Source organism: Anticarsia gemmatalis, chromosome 19, assembly GCF_050436995.1.
Source record: "Anticarsia gemmatalis isolate Benzon Research Colony breed Stoneville strain chromosome 19, ilAntGemm2 primary, whole genome shotgun sequence".
NCBI classification, from domain to species: domain Eukaryota; kingdom Metazoa; phylum Arthropoda; class Insecta; order Lepidoptera; family Erebidae; genus Anticarsia; species Anticarsia gemmatalis.
This window is the reverse complement of record NC_134763.1, coordinates 5,334,092-5,351,996: the sequence shown is the minus strand read 5'-3', so window position 1 is coordinate 5,351,996 and position 17,905 is coordinate 5,334,092. Positions and strand designations below refer to the sequence as shown.

Here is a 17,905-nt window from a genome sequence, read left to right as displayed (position 1 = left end):
AGCGGGATCCGCAGTACGAAAACTGTTCAATTAAAGATATTATTCTTGAAATGTACAAATATGCTGACGGATTAACTATGTCAGCTAAAAAGGATCCACTACTAAATTGCGGAGGTATGGTATGTATTAAAGAAAATAAGGAATTGTTCAGTTTAATTAGGCAACGTTGCGTTGTGATGGAAGGATTTGTTACTTACGGTGGCATGTCTGGACGTGATATCGGTGCGATGGTGCAAGGATTGGAAGAAGGTACACATGAAGATTTCCTTCATTATCGAATCAGTCAAGTTAAGTATCTTGGTGATAGACTAAGAGAAGGCGGCATCCCTATTCAGTACCCTACTGGCGGACATGCTGTGTTTGTTGATTGCGCAAAGTTAGTACCACATATTCCCAAAGATCAATTTCCTGCTCAAGCAGTGACAAACGCTCTTTATTTGGAATCCGGTGTACGAGCTGTCGAAGTCGGCTCCTTTTTGCTGGGCAGAGATCCCCTAACAGGAATACAGAAACTTTGTAAAATGGAATTCATGAGATTAGCCATTGCCCGTCGTGTTTATACTAATGATCACATGGATTATATTGCAGACGCAATAATTAGTCTCAAAGATAAATTTTCGACAATGAAAGGCTTGGGATTCGAATACGAGCCGCCTGTATTGAGGCATTTTACGGCGCGTTTGAAAGAGTTAAATCCAATTAAAATTTTTAGGTAAGATTTGCACATTATCGGATTATTGATGGATTTTATGTCCCCAAAAATTATGTCACTTGAAAATTGTCTGTATAAATCGATTTTATTTGTTGTTAATTCGAATCAGTTGACAAAAAAAGCAACAATTTGAACATAGCACAGTAGTCCTTTTTGAAGTTGTTAACAAATTCAAGCTTTGAAGGTGGCACGTATGAGATTGGATGACGTCCGTCCTTTGTTCAGCGACGCGCCGCGTTCAAGGCCGTACCACCCTACTGGGGGTGTCCTGCTTTTATGCGACATTTGCAAAACGTCGCACAACTATACCCAGACTGAAAATAAACATCGGTAATGTTCCGGCTCATGTAATACTTAACAAGTACGAGTAAATCAAACAGATTGCATATCGACGTAAATTTTCGCGTAATCATGTTACGTAACGACGTCCTTCAGCGTAGAAGCTTTAAAAATAGTATACTTACTTGCAATTTTGACTACTTAATTAGATGTTCTGTTTATCACCTCAGTTGCAAATGCTATTTAAACGTCTGTAATTTTTAAACAAATGCTTAGAAAAGTCATTAAATTGTAATGGCGTAGGTACTTATGTATACATAGCGCCGAAAGTTAGACCGTAGTACAAATAATTTGTTGTCTCATCATGAAATAGCTCTTCAGGATGCAAATACGACATTTAGCACTCGTAAATTTAAACATCAACGTTTTTTGCAGTATTCTGTATATAATAAATGTTTCGTCCGCAAAGTTGTTAAAGCGAGGCGGATTATAAGGGGTCCCGGTGGAGCCAACGTTATTAAACATTTCCATATAAAGGCAGGGTAGGCTCGCGAAAATACCACCCATGTTTTATGTAACGGTAACACGTGCGAGAAAATAAGCGTTTAATCTTTACTAATTAAGTTCTCTAGTGGATGGTGACAATTCAGTCGTAAACCTGTTTTATGTTTATGTGTGCTTTTATTGGGTATTAATTGCCCAATAATTTCAGATTACCTTTCACGATAGTCGTTTACGCAGAATCCAAGTCGTATTTATAAGAACTATTAAGAATTCTTATCTGTTTCGTGGTCAATATCATGACATCTAAAGAATTGGCAGCCCTAGTCTCGAGATCAATATAAAATTAGGAATTCTAAGATCAATAGAGGAAACAATAAAAATAACATAATAATCTGTCTGCTGCAACACTTTTAATATTACAGCATTCCACAAACTGGTATATACATTTTTCACATTCTTACCTTTGTTAACATAGTTCAGGTATGACTGATCTCTCGGCACCGGTTTTTTATATTAATCTTTATTTTCGCCGCACGTGCAAAACAACGATAACCTTAGCCTTTTTTCTTATTTAGAATCCAATACGATTTTCGACAGTCTGTAGATTTACGATACTAAAGTTTTCCTTGGAAAATTCGAGGTACGGCTCGGAACAACGAAAAGGTACTGAACAAAGATTGTTTTACCCCTCCTCCCTTGCGTCTAAGATAGTAAATTTTGGAGGTAGAGGGTGTTAATATAAACTAGACGGTTGTAGACATGGTTAACTGCGAACATAAGGTTACGAGTAAGGTTAACACAAGGCCGCACATATTACCGTTGTTACTATTTTTGTTAGCAACTTAATCATGTTTATCTATTGTGCTGAGCCGTATTAAGAATGTACAGGTCATATGTAAACCGGGAAAAGTTAAAGTAGAGCGACTTTATGTATGTTAAAATTCAGTTTATATAATAGGTCTTTAATAATCGTTTTGATCTTTAACTATCTTAGGGGTTTATTTTTAAACCTGCGGAAACCGGAACTGAATAATATAATTTAAATTCTAGATTGCTTCTCACATTGTGGATGGAGAAACCGTCTATTACAGAAGCAATTGATATGAAACGTAACTCCTTTTTTAAAATACTGAGAGTCATCTCTCAATTACTTTCCCATATTATAATGCCCGTTTCTTCTGAATTAGTATTAATTTTCATGATTGTGTTGTTTCAGGATGCCTTCCGCAGCGCCACCCGCCGAAAATGGCGCCCCTCGCAGCGAGCTCGAGCAGCTGCAACTACGCGCCGGGCAAGTTACCGATGAGGTTTGTACACATTACACTTTATTAACTAATTATATCTATCTACAATTAGTTCTACCCTCGACGGGCTTGCTAAAGGAATTGTATCGAAACCAAGTTGCAAGAAAGTATGACTTTTGGATGACTTTGGACAACTTTACTAGGTACTTCTTTATACACACGATAGCTTCAATAAGCGGACTATGGCAAACGTTATATTATACCGCTAATTATAATGTAGAAAAGATAGGATCATCTATTTATGTAGCAACTATTTATACAGGAATAGCAACAAAGATTTTAGGCACAATAATATTCATAAAAGCTTACAGCCGTAATTTTTCTTGACATGATCACCGTCCACTGATCACCATTCACTTAAGGCATTGCATTTGGGTAACGTTGAATGTTCACACATTTGCGCACTCGATCAAAGGTTTTGTTTTCATGACTAACAATAAGATGTTATGCTCAAGAAAATGTATTAAGAATGTATTAAGATATATAAATTAATCAGACATCTTCCAATTTTTCAGTCTCTGGAGTCGACCCGGCGTATGATGCAACTATGCGAGGAGGTGAGTTCGGAACACGCTTATTTATTTAGTTTATTAGTATAAGAATTAAAATGAATAAGGGGAAACAACCCTAATTGATGAATAATTTAAAGCCAAGTATATTGTCGTGGCTCAACGTAAAAACTAATTTCTACAATAAATAATGTTCATGTATAATGTTGGGAGTGACAACAATGTCGAGAATACCTCCCAATATGATTGATAATAATGAATTATTGTTTTGTGCCCCCGAGAAAATCTTCAAAATTTCCCAACGGTTTGGTATAAAAACAAATATCAGTTAAATTATTTTGTAAACAAATTGAAGATATTATATGTTTTTATATCAAATTCGTTATAACTATCTGATATGTGACTAATCTGTGTCTTAATGTGTGCCTAATATTAAATTGACCTATTAATTTTCCAAGCGTGCGACAATCCTGGAAGCTCTTTTAACTGTTTCAAAATTATAAAAGAATTAGACAATAAAAGTGTGCGGTCTTGTATATCCGTAGACGCGTTTCAGTTAAAATTAAACATTTGTTTCCCCTCATAGTTTAATTATGTTGAGTTATGTTGTCGATTATGTGAATTATTTGTGATCATCTGTGAGAGAGGTGTTCTCGATGCGAGGGAGTGAGGGGTATAGCGGATGTGTCGAAGTGTCCTGGATAGCCCCAAGCTCGGTTTGGTCTCTGACGCCCGTCCCACCGTACCCCCTAGGGCGCAGCCTCTGCTAACCCTGGCTGTTGTGTTTCGATGTCGCTAAATATTATTTTGTTTTATCTATTTCTAAATGTGTGTATGTATATCTATTGTAGTATTCCGGTCATATATCCTTATTTATTTTATGTTTATCCTACATTTGATTATAATATATAATATTTAATCAGTATTATATGTTATTATAACCATACATATATGGGTGTTGCATGATCCGTGCCTTACTGTGTCCGAAAATGTTAGACATCTATAGCCCTTTGTGTTGGTAGTGAACTGTACATTTTATGTGATTATATTTAACCTCCCGGGCGAGCCGGCCTGTGGCGCTGACTGTTAATATAATGTAATTAACAAATTGCTCTTAACACTGCCTCCTACAGTATTTGATTAACGAGGCTAATTAAAACTCTAAATGGAGTGTTTAACGGTCAGCTCCTGTAATTTCGCCCGAATGCTGTGTTAGGTTTCAAAGCATGAAGCCCATCATTGACCACTATAGAATCCGAGTCCCATATTTAGTTTGAATACTTCTCTTATAATTAGTACCCCCCTTTAGTACGTAATTTGATTGAAATACGTGCGCTTTTGAGTCTGATAATAGTCAATCCGTTGTGCTTGGGCTTGCTTTCTAAATGAGACCCTTGTGTGACACTCGGATTCATACTCCACGAATCCGCCTCCGAGGCTGACTCACTCTTTTCAACGCACTTTCTGTTTACTGTTTCATTTCCTGTCTCCTAACAATACTTCTCTTCTTCATAGACGAATTATTGTTCTCTGTTTCTTTATAATTACTTCTATGTATAAAACATTCCAACACTAACTGATCTAGCGAACCTTGCCAATGAAACGTTATCGTGATCAGTGTATGTTGATGTTCGTTCTATCCTGTTTTAGTTGAATCTGTATCTTAGGTCTCTGTGTAGTGGCTGCTCTCTGTTGTTGACTGTACATCTATTTTGTTGTATGATTTTCATGCCTTCTCGAACATTCACATTACTGTCAATATGTGGGCGTGTACACACCCCCGTACCTGCCACTGGACTCCAACAAATATATCGAGCTACACCTTATTCTAACTCTCACACAATCAATATACATCTACCGATCGAATATGTATTACCTACATTCATATTTTTGTTTATTATTCTATTGTGTTCCAATTATATATTGATCATTTCAGTTACTTATGTATATTTAATCTGGATACTTTCATTATTGTTTATTAGAAATACCTATTATTTATTTATTTGTATAATTGTTATGTAAAAACGTGTGCGCTAAATATACAACATGTAACGCCGACACAGTACAGACTCAGCATTACTCTTAACAACACAGTTCATACACTAGCAGAAGATATCTTCCGACCTCGCAGCACGTGTGTGCCTCAGTGACTATAACATTAGTACGACGAGATGTGGTCGTGTTGCGGTGCTGCGGCCGGAAGGTATCCTGGTGGTGTGCGACACTACATCTGACTGTACTCGTACAACATGTGAACATGTCGGTATACCACACGCACGCGCCGACTGCGGCGACCGTCCACTGTCCACTCACTCCACTGTACCCCTCACAACTAACATGCTCTGTGACTTTTTGTTTCTGCGGCGTAGAGCAAGGAGGCCGGCATTCGTACTCTGGTCGCTCTAGACGACCAGGGAGGTGAGTGATCTGCAAAATTTGCAACACTACATTATTTACAATTTTATCTATTTTATCCTTTTTCGCTAACTTTGTTGAGCATCGTAGGGTTTTCAGCCGACCCGAAGATGGGCTCGCCGATGTAGAAGAGTTAAGGGGGTATCGCATTGATTATGTATTTAAAATTTACGTCACCGCTATTACAATGCAAAGGTGCGGGCATCCTCTGAGAAATGACCGTTTACATTGTTGACTCACACACGGAGATGATCACGGAAAACCCACATCTTTGTATATTTATTCGTTATGTAGATATTATACACCACTTTGCACAACTTAACAACGAGCTCTATCTTCTACGACGTCAGGCAGGCCGAACGAATCGACATTACAAACCGTATCTTCGGTCGTACCGATACTTATACATTCTGCATTTCAGATGTTCGTACTCGACTCTTAATTAACAACCTTACTGAATTCACATAACCGAATCTAAATGAACGAGCAAAGTAAATTCGAAACGCTTCTCCTCAACGCACGACTCTTGACATCACACAATATATCATGAATCATATGAAACTGAGCACAGATGAAACTGAATCTGGTTTTACTTGCAAGCTTCACTGCATGCATGTCGTTGTGGATCGAGTAGTGTGTGTTAGCGGCGGGCGCGGGCGCCGCGCACCGCGGTGCCGGGCGGCCGCGCCCGCCCGCGCCCGCCCGCACGCCGCACGCACGCCTCGCTGTAGCGCGACGCCGCGTCACGCTCACGCCACGCTGCCGCACCGCCCACCGCCGCTGTCGCACCGCACGCGCGCGTCCGTGCGTGCCGTACCCTACCGGCGCACCGCACCCACCTACCCACACACCCCCGACTCTCTCCTACGATATATTATTTTGATTTGTATTTTATGTATAGAGCGAGGACGCCGGGGGGCAAGCGCTTCATATGTTGAGTCACCAGGGCGGTAAGAGTTAAACTGACACGTGGGTAGTCGAACCGTGAGAACGTCTGTGTTTGAATGTGCAGTTAATAAAATTAATCTCTTTGTTTTTCTTTGACGTTTCTCTTAAATAACGACTTATCTGAATCGATGTTGCGTGTGTATCTATGTTTCGATGGGGATGACCTTGACAAAATAGTGTAAATAGAAAAGCCCGATGGCCGTTCGTTGCTAATTGTCGCAAAAGACTGTTACTCCTATCTTTTGCTGAAGATTTAATTTGAATGAGCTGCGCAATCTGTTTAGTTCTTCCGTTGATATTTGATCGATACGCTTTTTATAGGTATATTTATTTATCTTTCCGAATCTACTGTTCTCTTCTCGTATGATACTGCGGTACTGAAATGAATGCGCGTTTACCGATTGTCTGTTGACGTATAGAGTAAATGGTATACGCCTTCATCTCCATGGCTAGCAGCGTACTGTGTATGTTAGACGTAGGTAACTGTTAGCTCGATGCGATCTATGTCTGTCAGCGAGGCCGGCGGCGCCGCCTCCAGCGCCGCTCGCTCCTCGCCACACTACATATTAGTTTGTTCATTTTTCTTCTTCAACTAAATCAATACTTTGCTATTTTCACGTTTCATTTAGGAATGGCTTTATGGATACGCTCATTTGCTAAGTTGATTTATTTTACCCCATGACGTGGAAGGCGTCGCGGCGGGCGCGCAAGCCTCTGGCTCGGCCCGCCTCGCGCACTCCCGCCATGTCCATGTATCGTTTATTTCTGTTTAGTTATCAGTTTGAGTTGTGTTGGTATTGAGTTGAGAGCGCGCCCGCGCGGTGCCACACGTGCCACGTGCCTAGCGCCTAGCGACTAGCGCCTAGCGCCATGCCAGCGCGCGCGCCGCACCCGACTCCTCACCGCATTCGTTTGGCGAGCTATAGTGACATCATTATTGTGTTGTAGAGTCACGAGGTGGGCATGAAAACCCTGGTCATGCTGGATGAACAGGGCGGTAAGCATCCAGTAGAACATACTATTTTGCATCACTCATAATTTAGTAAGCTTTTGTCTGAAATGCCAGTTCAGATAATTTATGAAAGTTCGTGAATGGCAATGACTTTATGAAAATAAATTATTATCGATTGAAAATATGCTAACAGTTTATTTATAATGGATAAAACTGAAGGTAAAATTGTTTGTCATGATCATAAATAAAGCTAGTGTATAAAGTGCATCGTTTGATCTCTGCGCTCCCACACCACTCTACTGTATACTGTAACGATAGTAACGATCCTCGTGTGAACTGGGACGCGGAGATTATCTGAATGAGTTAAACAGTATCAACTATTTTGTTTAGTTTATTCTCACGCATCCAGCTATGCACGTGTTTTTCGATATTGCTGTTGATTCGATTGCATGACTTAGTTTTTTTTGACTAAATGATAACTAGTTACTATTTGTAATTGTTAGTCACTACGAGTACGGTAAAGTAATCACTTAGTGTCAGCACATACATCATTTTTAATCAAAGGTAAATGATTGATTCTTAAATTAGTTTTAACCGGATCAAGTGTAAGACATGACAACACAAGCACCACAAAAAAACATGTCCAGATAAATATTAGATGCTTGAATATTGATTGATTAGCGTTGAGATGGCATAGAATTGCTGTAGGTTAATGGAAGCATGCATGGATTAAAATAACTAGTTGAATAAAACTCAGCTACTATTACAAGATACGATGTCTTACACTTAGAGCTGGTTATTGTCGAGAGCGTTGAGAATTTACAATCGAGTTAAATTAATTAAAAAAAGAAAAAAAAGAAATATTATTCAAAATTTAAATCGCGATACAATTTGTAAGAGAGTTAGGAGCTTGAACACTTATGACCATTGACTGACAAGGATGGATCTAAAGCTTTTGTTATGATGTGTAAACAGAGCAATTGGACAGAATCGAGGAGGGTATGGACCAGATCAATGCGGACATGCGCGAAGCAGAGAAGAATCTGTCTGGTATGGAGAAATGTTGCGGCATCTGTGTCCTGCCCTGCAACAAGTGCGTACTACATTGTTACAACTTGGGAAATCACTAAGCACTAAACAACGCATTGCTTGAAAACGCACCATTTGACCACTGAATGTTAAAAGAGCGCTATTCATTTTATTCTTTCGTTCACTTACCTAATGAAGTTGGGTGTTTTATAAATGTTATTCGTGTTCCCGGTGATGGAACACATTGGTAGGAATCGTTAATTGCTTAAAGTTCTATTGGCAGTGTTCAGATCAGAAGTCTACCGTCTCATCGTTGTGAACTATGGACTTATTTAGATCGAGACAACAGTGGCATACGCATTAGAGAGTTAATTAAACAACGACTAAAAATAAATCATCAATACAGATATTAAATTATATGGCTGTGGATTTCCAGGGGCGCATCTTTCAAGGAAGACGACGGTACGTGGAAGGGCAACGACGACGGCAAGGTGGTCAACAACCAGCCGCAGAGGGTGATGGACGAGCGCAACGGAATAGGTCCACAAGCTGGATACATAGGAAGGTACGTTCCCATATTCATTTGAAATACTATATTCGAGCAATTACAAACATGCAAACTATGTGATGTCTTTTATCTGACTCTCGCTCGAACTTGCACATTGTCACATACGTAGGTATGTATAACTTAATTGTGACGTAGTTGGTACGTTTGTAATGGCCGAATATTGTCGACAATCTCTTCCATTCTCTAGATATAATATTCCCTATATAAAAGTATGCTTGGTTTTAAAAAGTTTAATTAGTTATGGGTCGTCTAAAACTTTCGATCACATTTCTCACATTAACAATACATTCATGTGTAATAGCTCTTACTCAATTACGAATCTATACTAATATTATAAAGCTGAAGAGTTTGTTTGTTTGTTTGTTTGAACGCGCTAATCTTAGGAACTACTGGTCCGATTTGAAAAATTCTTTCATTGTTAGATAGTCCATTTATTGAGGAAGGCTATAGGCTATATATCATCACGCTACGACCAACAGAAGCAGAGTAGCAATAAAAAATGTTACAATAACGCGGAAAAATTTGACCCTTTCTCTCTTATGTGACGCAAGCGAAGTTGCGCAGGTCAGCTAGTAATCAATATTTTCGATAGGAAATCGCATAGGCTTTGTTCATATTTATTGTGAAATCATTTATGGGATTGGGAGTCACTCAAGGGACTAGTCTGGGTCCATAACAATTAAGAGTACCGCAGGGTACATACCTAGGTCCGACACTTCACACGTACTAAAAAAATATTTTTGTCTAGGATAACAAACGACGCGCGCGAGGATGAAATGGAAGAGAACATGGGACAGGTGAACACCATGATCGGTAACCTGCGCAACATGGCTCTTGACATGGGCTCCGAGCTGGAGAACCAGAACCGCCAGATCGACCGCATCAACCGCAAGGTAACCCATTACTTGTCAATGTTGATTTTGCTCTTTATTCAGTGTGTACGCGAATTCGTTGAAAAAAATATTGTTAAGTACCAAGTTTGCCATCAACACAAAAATACTTTAAGAATTATTGGTATACATGTAAAAAATTAGCTGTTTTAAAAAGACTGATGTATTTAAATCGATAAAGAGACTTATTTCTATAAAATGGGTGAAATATTTTAGGTAAGCTGTAATACAACAAACCCATAGAATAGTTACTAACAATAAAGAAAAGGGAAACTAAGACTAAAATTATCTTATACTTTTTGTTTAGTCCTTAAGCATTATGTGCAATTAAAAGCGAGACACATTATAATGCTGTTCCTAAGAAACTACTATCGAAATTAAATATAACATTTGTGGAGGTAGAATACGAATTCGCGTATACTTTTTAAAATCAACTCTTCTAGATTTTCTCTATCTACTCTTCAACATTGATGGGTATCAAAGTAATACACATTGTCTATTTAAACATATAATTTGGTAATACTTTTCAAAAATATATTGATGTTGTCTTTATAATTTCAAGGTGTACAGTGCATAATTTAACCCAAAAAAAATCAACACAGAGTAAGAATCTTTAAAAAAAACTGCCTCTGATTTTTGGTTTCATGTTCAAAATGTTGGGTAAAATTAAGCACTGTCTGACACAACAAAATTTGCAGATAAATTTTGTGGTGTCAAATATTTCATGGACATTTTCACCATCTTTGTGTGTTTGTGCCTGTCACGTTAGCAGTGAAAGTGCGACTAGATCCTTCTATGTGTCTCTCTGACTATCTTCCGGCTTATTGGCATCAAAAACTCTGGTCACTCGCTTATCTGGCAATAAATCACTCCTCCCTTCCTCCTCACTCGACGCATGTCTCTTCCATGTCTACCGTAGAATTTGTGATTAGAATTGGTTGTTGTGAAATTTTTCTAAGTGTCTTACGAGTGACATCATGACATGTTACCGATACCTCCAGAACACATCCGTCCACACGATCATTGTGTATCGAATGTTGACTAGCTCTCACATCCATCCGACTGACTAACATACCTCCAGCTAGACTCCATAACTAACACTCTCATTCACATCAAATGCTAACAATACATATGACTTGTTTCAAAAGACAGCGACTGAAGGCCATCACGCACGAGTCGTGTTACCAATCTTGTTATTTTCACTGTTCGATGTAATGCTGTGTAGATGGGCCGACATGGTATATTTGAAAGTCGCTGTGAATTGAACATGAAACAAAACGCGTGTTCTATCTTAGGGCGAATCGAACGAAACGAGGATAACTCTGGCGAACCAGCGCGCGCACGAGCTCCTCAAGTAAACGGAAGCGGAACTCACACAACACACGACACACACACATACACGGTCTCGTGGTCGCTTGCGCGGGCGCATGCTCGCCGACACCGGTTGCAGATACACCACACTTTACTTTCACTTATTATTATGTTCACATACAAGCCAAATACTGTTTGTCAAAATATAACATTACAGTACAATACAATTTATTACAGATATAATTACTTATATAAAATGTATTAATGTAGACAGTTACGTACTATGTTTGTTTTTAAGTTCTATAATAGCTTAATACATCTGCAACCGGGAATTAATTTATTTACTCTAAAATCAAATATTTTGCTTAGTGTCTCTCTTCTATCTCGAGATACATTTATCGAACAGTAAAATAAATATTATACATGTAATCTTTAAAGCATGCTACTGTATAAAGTGAACACTCGTTAGTTTTTGAATCTATTGTATCTTTCTGCTTAACCTCGACGCTCAAGTTTTAAGTACATGTTGTTAAATGTTGAAGTACAAGTGTAGTTTTGTATAGGATACGTATATTTATATATTACCTCCTTACACCGCAATATAGTGTCTCTATTAGAATATGCTATCTACAGTACATAATATACATCTTGTTTCTCATCTACCTCTAAAACTAACATAATATACAACAATATTACTATCCTCTTATATAGTACTTGACCCTATATACAAGTGACTCATAGTACTACCTTCACAAAACTACATTTATATGTAATACGTAATAGTTTTTGGTGCTCATTTCATGCAGTAGGACATGTTCAAGTTATAAAAGTAATATTATAATCATATTTACGCCATCGTCTTGTATACTTAATATAATAACTACACAGTTAAACAGTTAAGAAGTTGAAGCGTGAGATTTATTATTTTCATAAAATGCATTTACCCCTTGTTAATATGTAGTGTTACTGTTATTGCTAGGAAAGTTAAAAATATTGCTTCACGCATACTAACATCAATATGTTGTGTATATCTTGTATATCACGAGGAATTACAAATATATATTGTTATTGAATACATTTTGTTATATACTCCTATATACTGTTCCTATAACTGGGATCAAATCTCACCTGCGATTTTGTTTTGTGTATCCTATCTTCCATGTATACTTACTTTATTTGAGACGCGAGTCAATCTATCATTATTTATTTATTATTATATTTAGGTTCTTTTATTTGGTGCATATTAGTTAATTCTACAATCATAAGAGGCATTAAACAATCAGAGCGGATCTGTTTGTAAACACTTGAGGATAGGTTCGTAAGAGAGGATGTATAGACGTTATGTGAAAGGCGCGAGGGATGAGTTGATATGTGATAATAGTTTGAATTTAAGTGATAGAGTTTAGCCAGTCACATGTCTTCGAGAATATTTAATAACTGTATCTGGACTGCAGATCTCACATTGATTTATTGTACTTTTCATAGGAGCATTTATGTACTTACATAACTAATTGTAACATTACAAAAATATATCCTAACGGCTCAAATATTTAGTCAATATATAATTTAGTGATTCTACTCGTAGCTATTCTCTTCACAAACATTTATAAAGTTAAATTAAACATACAAAGATATAGCTTTTACATATCTGTGCATATACATATCTGCTTCTATGAAATAGTATGAAAGACGCTATTTAATGTAACTTAGTATTACAGTGTAGCTACTTAACTTTAGCGGTAAAACTATCATAATTTATTAACTAGTACTTTTTATTTTATTGGAAAATAAATCATTTCATTTATAAGATGATTTTTAAGTTATTTAATTTCCCTTTATTATATTCGTTTATTTATTTCATATTAAGTGGAAGAGGTCTACTATCTATAAATTTGAAATTGATATCAATGTGTTGTATAAAATTAAGACATTTTTATCTCTTTTGTAATTGCATTGTGATTTGTCACATATAAATGTAATCATTAAGAAAACACATTATTTGATGAATACGTAGGTGAGCAAGTAACGACGTAAGGAGAATAGATTGGACGGTATACTTTAAGTAATAAAATGAAGAAAATATTATAAGTTATAGACAATTTGATCAACATTATTACAATCTGAGAGGTTTCAAACAAATTATGAGCACTAGATATTACTAGGTACCTAAAGCTTGTCTAGCTATAAACCAGTAACCCCCGATTTCTGAAGTACATTTAACGATAGTTTATCTATTCTATAGCGTATGGAAATTAATAAAAAAAACGCTATTCAATAGATACTACCGCTAAATTTACTCAGAATCCGGGGGTAAGTCTGTCTTGAGTATCTGAATAAGACGGTATAAAACATCAATCCCACGAGACTAACACGCATACACAAACTGAACACGAAACACATCGACGACGACCGTGAGTATATTTTTTAATAAAAGCACTTTTTATAAAGCGGAGCACAGCTTGCACATTTGAAGCGAAACAGCACTAATGCCTATTCAGACTGTCCATTTTTGTATCAAAGCTGGATTTCTATTAGATATGTGTAAAGTAGCGAAACTGTACAGGAGAATATTTAGCAACAGAGCTTCATAGAAAAGCTTATTTTCCTATATTGGTATAATTTTTCCTCGCTACTTAACTTGTGTCTTGTATAAATGCAGCCTAAATCGAGTTTAACAAACATAAATATGAATTACTATGGCTGTCATAGTTGTTCATATAGTTGTTGGTTATATACTACGATTTAGTACATAAGTGGCAGTCTGTTGTAGGCAATATTGGCTTATGTGTCAGTATGAATTATATGAGCTATATGACGCTTGGAGCCGAAATTCGCTGATGATAAAAAGGCTTATAGTTGAAACTGTCTTACATGTAACATCGCAATTATAATAGATTTTTCTAGAACTGGGAATAAATAGAAATAAAAAGTAACTGTTTTAAAGTTTGTTGTTACATGTGAGACTGGTTTCTCGGTCAATTGTTGGCAGTCTTCGCCTTGAAATGTCTTCTGCTATTATTGAATAATATCCCTTTTTTTGTTGTCCTCTGGTTTAAATACCTGTTTTATTTGTTTTTCGTTTAATTTCTATCCTGTTTTTGTTGGTGTTTTTTGTTATTTTTTTGTTTTGTTTTTTGTCTTTTGTACCTATACCTAGGTACCGTTTTCATGTATCGTTTTAAACCTACTAACAAATCGTTTGAAGATCCTTCAAAACTAATATCGATGCGATATGTTCTGTTTTGTTTTGTTTTTTGTTTACTCCTTATTCAAAACCCACCCTTATTTATATAACAATAAGGTTTATATAATGTTGTAACGTCTTGTACTCGGCGGTATGGTATAACGGTTGGTGTGTTATAGGGTGAGAGCAACGAGACACGCATAGCAGTGGCGAACCAGCGCGCGAACAAGCTCCTCAAGTCTTAAGCACATCGCACACTTGTCTTCTGCTAGTGAAATGACGCCTGCCATACGTGCACACTAGCTTACAAACGTATACAGAATGTCTGTGGACTTGCACCTTTAGTCGAAAAGCTTTAAGTGATGTTAATATGATATCACTTAACTTATTCTGGCAATATACTTTCCGCAGAATTTCTATCTTGAATGGAATAAAGGCCTATATCAATTGAAAGCCAGGTTAGTTACCATATTTTGAAATCCTAGATTGACAGACGTCATCTGGTATCGAATGAGGACGTAAATGATCCTAACATGTGGTCAAAGTCTCAATCAATGTCTAAGAATGGAGAAAGATGGTAAAGAGTTTGTAATTGAGAGTAATAAGTCAATATAAACTTCCATCAAGCTGTCCACAGACATTCTTAATGTGATTTTATTTTCCTACATCACATGAGATTAGTATGAAATTATTTATTTAGTTAATATGCAATTGGCGCATTAAGTAAGTTGAATTACTCACTGCTGAATATTAAAACGTATCTCAATTCTAAGTAGCACTTGAATGCCATATCTACTGTCTTTGACAATTTGTAGGAGAGTAATACTTTTGAGTGATACTTAAAACTGAGTGGCGTTTCATTATTCAGCAACTTATTATTAAGCATAAATGTTATTTTTCTCAATTAATTTATAATATTTAATGAAACTAAACGAAATTACAATTTAAAGTACTAACCTTTGGCAAGCGTCATTTTGGGAAATTTTCATAAACATCATAATTATTATCTGCCATATGGTAAGTACAGTTGTTGTTCGCGTATAATAAAATGCAATAAGTTGGTGTAATACGTTATTGTACGGGTCTTTAGACAATATGACTGACGCACGTTCCTAGTCAATTTGTCAACTATACTGAATAAATACATAGTTATTGTGAACTGTACTTACCTGGTCATTTCATTTAATTATCGTCGAGGCTCGTCGTTTATTTATTCTTGCCTTTATTAGTTTAAGCAGAAATTTAACAAACATTTGACAACTGTATTTAAACGTAGCAAAACAATAATAAATACTCGTAGAACATCTTGTTATTCTAAAAATATCTTTGAATTTTTGCTAATGTTATTAATAATTCAAAATATTCTTATTCTTATAAATTATATAGCTGAATATAAATACAGTTGTCATTGGCATTCAACATTTAATTTGAGCAATGTGCCAAAATCGTTATGTTCACAAAGACTCACGGTAACACAATTTTCTTGAATGAATGGCCTGTCATGGTCGTCTCGTTAACTTTGTCAATTCAATAATTCCTGCACCTCGCCTGTAGATCTGTTAATAACTTGACAATATTTACATCAAATGTTTATCTATTTACAATAGAATGATAGTTGTAACTTTGTCATTACCAGACAACTTTGACAGGTCTGATAGCACAACGACAAGCACATTAAAAAAAAAAACAAATTTATGGAGCACTGCTCAGTTGCACCTACAATATTTTAATAACAGCAATTTACTTTCGCATAGAGTTTGCACTTCACGTTTATGTCGTGAACGTGATATTATAGAGAAAGCGAAGTTGGAAAGCTAGTTTTCGAAGCTCAAAGGTATTTTTTCCCGCCATAAAATGGCGGCGACATGTTTCGGATGATCTTTATTGAGTATTTCAGAATTCTTTCAAATAAGAAAGCTAATAAAGTCTTCGTGTTAAATTAAACATTAGTGAGATTTTACAATTAAGTAACGTGTAGTTTTTTAATATTTGTTGAGATTTAGGTGTCTCTCGTTTTGTGTAACTGGGATATCGGAGTTAGCATTTTTTTCAATTGAATTGTATTATATCCATATTGCTTTATTCGTTTATTAGATTAAGATAATGGTGCCTGAATTCGTAGTTTACTTTAATCCCGCTATTATTTAGTGAGTCTATTATCACGAGTTGCATTTAATATTTGATAAGTTACAGATGTTACAGTAAATGCTTTTGATCCTATTATTTGTACCGTAGATACATCGAGAGCCCGTTTAATAATGTCTTGGTAATTTTTACAGAAACTTATCATGTTGCCAATTACGGTTTCCTGTAAAAAGAGAAAACGACAGCATGGTATTAAAATAATCTGCATAAAATTACTTGACATGTATAAAGCGGGCTAATATAATACTAATTAAGCCAGTTAATGTATAAGCGCTTTTTCCACGGTGTCGTTGGCCCGTGAGCGGCACTAGTAGATGCTGGGTAGAGAGTCAGGCGATCAGAAACTGTACCGTGCGAACAGACACTTATATCATATGAAACATTATAATAAAATTGAATAGTGTTGTAATGAGATTACAGAATATAATGCAATAGTCTATGAGAAAACTATATCGTATAGTTGAATGTTTAAAACTTTATTACTTAAAGTGTATTGTTGTAAGTATGACGAATAAAATGTACCGGCCTTAGGAGTATTGTGTAGGAATGTTAAAGGCAGCGGCTTGACAAATTATTATACTCGTGTACCAGTTAGTGTTAAGAGTTTTCGAAATTTTCTCTATGTCTTTTTCTCTCAATCTTAGTTTCTAAGGATACGTGTACCGGACGGTGCGCGCAAATTTATCTAAGTACATGATATTTTAATAATGAAATGTTTTAACAGTGTTGTCTTGTAACGTTGTACGCTGCGGAGTTGTTGCCTCGCCCTTTGTGCCGTGGACTAGCTCGTAGTCATCTTTGCACTACTCGCAGTACCTACTGTGAAGTATGCACTCACCATACATGTATACACAATGTACCACACAGATGCGATGTCCGCGCAGAGCAAAGAGACGAAGCGTTCGCAGTCTTGTAGAATTGTTTTGTAACTGCTATTCAAATAACCAATAGATGTATAAATTTACCGCCTGCATAATCTGTATATGATTTTATTCAGCCTAAAATATTAACTATTTAGGATAAAATAATTATATCTATTTTCTTTAAGAATAGATAAAGGATAGTATAAAATGTTAATTTCTAATTACATTATTGATTTGTTAAATTACAAACCGTTGTATTATTTGGTACCTTTCCCAACAAGCAAATAAAAAA

The 17,905-nt window shown here is 36.4% G+C and overlaps 1 protein-coding gene across 5 annotated transcripts in view; it reads left to right on the top strand.

Moving 5' to 3' along the window:
- LOC142981332 (synaptosomal-associated protein 25) overlaps nt 1–17,862 on the top strand; it is a 35,412-nt gene extending 17,550 nt beyond the window's left edge. The window contains exons 2-8 of one of the 5 annotated variants that reach the window (XM_076127178.1): nt 2,712–2,802; nt 3,315–3,356; nt 6,625–6,673; nt 8,599–8,716; nt 9,089–9,217; nt 9,969–10,113; nt 14,785–17,862. In XM_076127178.1, coding sequence (XP_075983293.1) covers nt 2,713–2,802; nt 3,315–3,356; nt 6,625–6,673; nt 8,599–8,716; nt 9,089–9,217; nt 9,969–10,113; nt 14,785–14,850 — 639 coding nt within the window. In that variant the 5' untranslated portion in view covers nt 2,712 and the 3' untranslated portion in view covers nt 14,851–17,862. Of the gene's footprint in view, nt 1–2,711; nt 2,803–3,314; nt 3,357–5,677; nt 5,727–6,624; nt 6,674–7,619; nt 7,669–8,598; nt 8,717–9,088; nt 9,218–9,968; nt 10,114–11,405; nt 13,229–14,784 lie in introns of those variants that run through there. The other 4 variants (XM_076127177.1, XM_076127175.1, XM_076127180.1 and 1 more) reach the window with 4 other exon arrangements.
- The last annotated feature ends 43 nt before the right edge of the window (nt 17,863–17,905 follow it).